This window comes from Carassius carassius, chromosome 12, assembly GCF_963082965.1.
Source record: "Carassius carassius chromosome 12, fCarCar2.1, whole genome shotgun sequence".
Taxonomy (NCBI): Eukaryota; Metazoa; Chordata; class Actinopteri; order Cypriniformes; family Cyprinidae; genus Carassius; species Carassius carassius.
Window position 1 is genome coordinate 296,701 of NC_081766.1, and position 2,500 is coordinate 299,200.

General features: G+C 45.4%; 2 protein-coding genes across 5 annotated transcripts in view; one reads left to right on the forward strand and one right to left on the reverse strand.

Annotated features, from left to right (window-relative positions):
* The window catches only part of LOC132154390 (GRAM domain-containing protein 2B-like), a 9,737-nt gene that overhangs the window by 5,455 nt on the left and 1,782 nt on the right, over nucleotides 1-2,500 (forward strand). For 3 of the 4 annotated variants that reach the window (XM_059562916.1, XM_059562919.1, XM_059562918.1), the window contains 10 exons: nucleotides 265-399; nucleotides 477-537; nucleotides 614-686; nucleotides 815-918; nucleotides 1,007-1,105; nucleotides 1,218-1,289; nucleotides 1,434-1,490; nucleotides 1,616-1,694; nucleotides 1,857-1,919; nucleotides 1,998-2,097. In XM_059562916.1, coding sequence (XP_059418899.1) covers nucleotides 265-399; nucleotides 477-537; nucleotides 614-686; nucleotides 815-918; nucleotides 1,007-1,105; nucleotides 1,218-1,289; nucleotides 1,434-1,490; nucleotides 1,616-1,694; nucleotides 1,857-1,919; nucleotides 1,998-2,097 — 843 coding nt within the window. The remainder of the gene's footprint in view (nucleotides 1-264; nucleotides 400-476; nucleotides 538-613; nucleotides 687-814; nucleotides 919-1,006; nucleotides 1,106-1,217; nucleotides 1,290-1,433; nucleotides 1,491-1,615; nucleotides 1,695-1,856; nucleotides 1,920-1,997; nucleotides 2,098-2,500) is intronic. The other variant, XM_059562917.1, reaches the window with a different exon arrangement.
* LOC132154389 (tripartite motif-containing protein 16-like) overlaps nucleotides 1-2,500 on the reverse strand; it is a 162,312-nt gene that overhangs the window by 4,474 nt on the left and 155,338 nt on the right. The gene's annotated exons all lie outside the window — the stretch shown is intronic.

Consider the following 2,500-nt stretch of genomic DNA (forward strand, 5'->3'; position numbering starts at 1 on the left):
AATCCCTGTCTGTAAATATGAATATGAAATGATTCCTGCCCTGATATTTGATAAAGTGAATTTTGTGGGATTGGCTGATGACTGCTGTTTGAAGTCGCTCCTGTTGTTTTCTCAGAAAGCAGAGAGTGAAAGTGTTTTCAATATTTCAGTTTGACTTCACACAGAGATCTGTGGCATTCACTCACTGTGTAATGAAATCAATCGGCACTGTGTCAGGTGAAGATGTGCGGTTAAATCATGTCTTGTGTGTGTGTTTGTGTGCAGATATCATCCGGAGATCATGGGAAGTGCAGCAAAGTCCAAGAACAGCATGAGAAGATCTTCAGACAGCAGAGGCTTCCAGAATCCAGACGAGACGCGTCTAGAGTTTCTGGAGCACAGCGGCAGCGTCTCACGCAGGTCAGGCTTCATTTAATCAAACCGTGTGAGATGAGAGACTTCAGCTTCTCACACCTGTGTGTCCTGATCTCCATCAGATCCACGACTTTAGAGGAGGAGGAGGGCTTGAATCGGCCCGATGGATCCAGCGTACGTAATGTGAGTTTATTCTTCCTCAAACTCTTCGTGAGTCCTTCAACACTTTCACAACATCACGTTCTCTTCTTTTGATCAGAGCTTCAAGAGCCACAACAAAACCTTCCACAAACTCTTCCCTGATATCCCCGAGACGGAGGACCTGGAACACGGTGAGTGACATCTCGTGAACAGGTTTATCTATAGTATCTGAACTTACACTGAAGTAGGTGGAGATGATATAAAGCGCTGTAGAAACGAACATGAATGCTCAGTAACGCAGGATCTTATCCTGTTTCAGTGCAAAGCTGCGGTCTGCAGAAGGAGGTGATTTACCACGGTAAGATGTACCTGTCCAGTCATCACATCTGCTTCCACTCGTCTGTGCTGCTGAAGGACACCAAGGTGAGGCTTCTGTTCACCAATAAATCTCTGGAGAACAGATACAGCATGTCGAAGATGACAGGACATTTATTAGGAAGTGTTTGTGTAGGTGATGATCCACATGTCCAGCGTTCAGAGCTTAAAGAAGAAACACACAGCTAAGATCCTTCCCAACGCCATCGCCGTCATCACCACAGACAGACGCAAGGTATCAATCAATCAATCGATCGATCGATCAGACAGTGACTGATTGCTTGTTGAGTCGCTCCAGAGTGAAATGCAGTGTTTGGATCAGTGCTGTTCCTCTGTGTGTGTTTCAGTATGTGTTCGTGTCGTTACTGAATCGAGACGCGTGTTTCAGGCTGCTGCAGTCTCTCTGTACACAGCTGCAGGTCTGAGTCAATCATCATTCAGATTCAGTACAAACATCAGTAGTTTGGGGACTGAAGTCAGGCTTTTCCTCAGTATGGTGATGGTGTTGAAGTCTCAAAGATTGTGTGTGTCCATCAATCTAAAGTGAGATCTGATGTCTTTAGTGTCAGATGGAGAGCAGCAGCATGAAGTCCTCGTCTCCGGATCTGGAGTTCGACACGGTACAATCACCTGATGCTCTCTCTCTGAATAAAAAAACACACACTTTAAACGCTGGTCTGCTTTCTTGTGCTCTTTTTTTCCTATTTGATAACCTTTGTAATGAAGTGTTTGTGTCCTCTGCCAGATTTCCAGCCTGTCGAGTCTAGAGGAGACTCCTGAGAATCCCTCGATTCATCTCTCAGACGAGAGTCAAGCTCTCCAGCGTGAGTCTGATTCATTCATTCATGTGTGACAGATCTGACACGACATCATGATGATGATCGTCATCTGAGCTGCTACTGACCGTGTGGTTTTACATGTTTATCATGCAATAGTTTTATACAGTGCAGACTGGAGACTGGAGATTATCTGTTCTTGTGTTGCAGCTGAAGTACGAGGCAGCTCAACGCCTCACGACGAGTCCAGCAGAAAGATCAGCTCGAGCACAGGTGAGCGTCTGAAGTTCGATTCTGATGGTGTTTGATGCATGCGTGTGTTTCCTGACGTTCACGTGTCCTCTGATCTAGCGGTCTCCTGGGTTCCCATGGTAACAGGGAAGGTCAGATCTGTTCTGTCGTCCAATGAGACGCAAGGCCTGAACACACTGCTGCTCTTCTACGTGATCCTGTGAGTATGACACGATATCAGACTCCTTCAGGACTGAAGTTTGTTGTGTTTGCACACACGATCCTGTTTGGCTTCAGAACTCAGTCTCAGCACATTAAAGTGACTGGGAGACGAGAGCAAGTGACATTAGGAAAATACATAATGAATTGCAACCGAGCAACAGATACTTCAGGGGTTTGAAAAATGAAGTAAAGTGAATTAAAGATGTGGCGCTTGTGCAAATATCAGACACTTTTCAGCAGCTCAGAAACACACTGATGTTCAGAGACGCTCGAGTCAGATCCTGCTTACAGAAAGAGTTCAGACAAAAAAGAAAGTGTTTGTTTCTTCATCAGATTGGGAGAAATGTAGCATTGCATCAGTGTCTCTGCAGTGAATGGGTGCCATCAGAACGAGAGTCTGA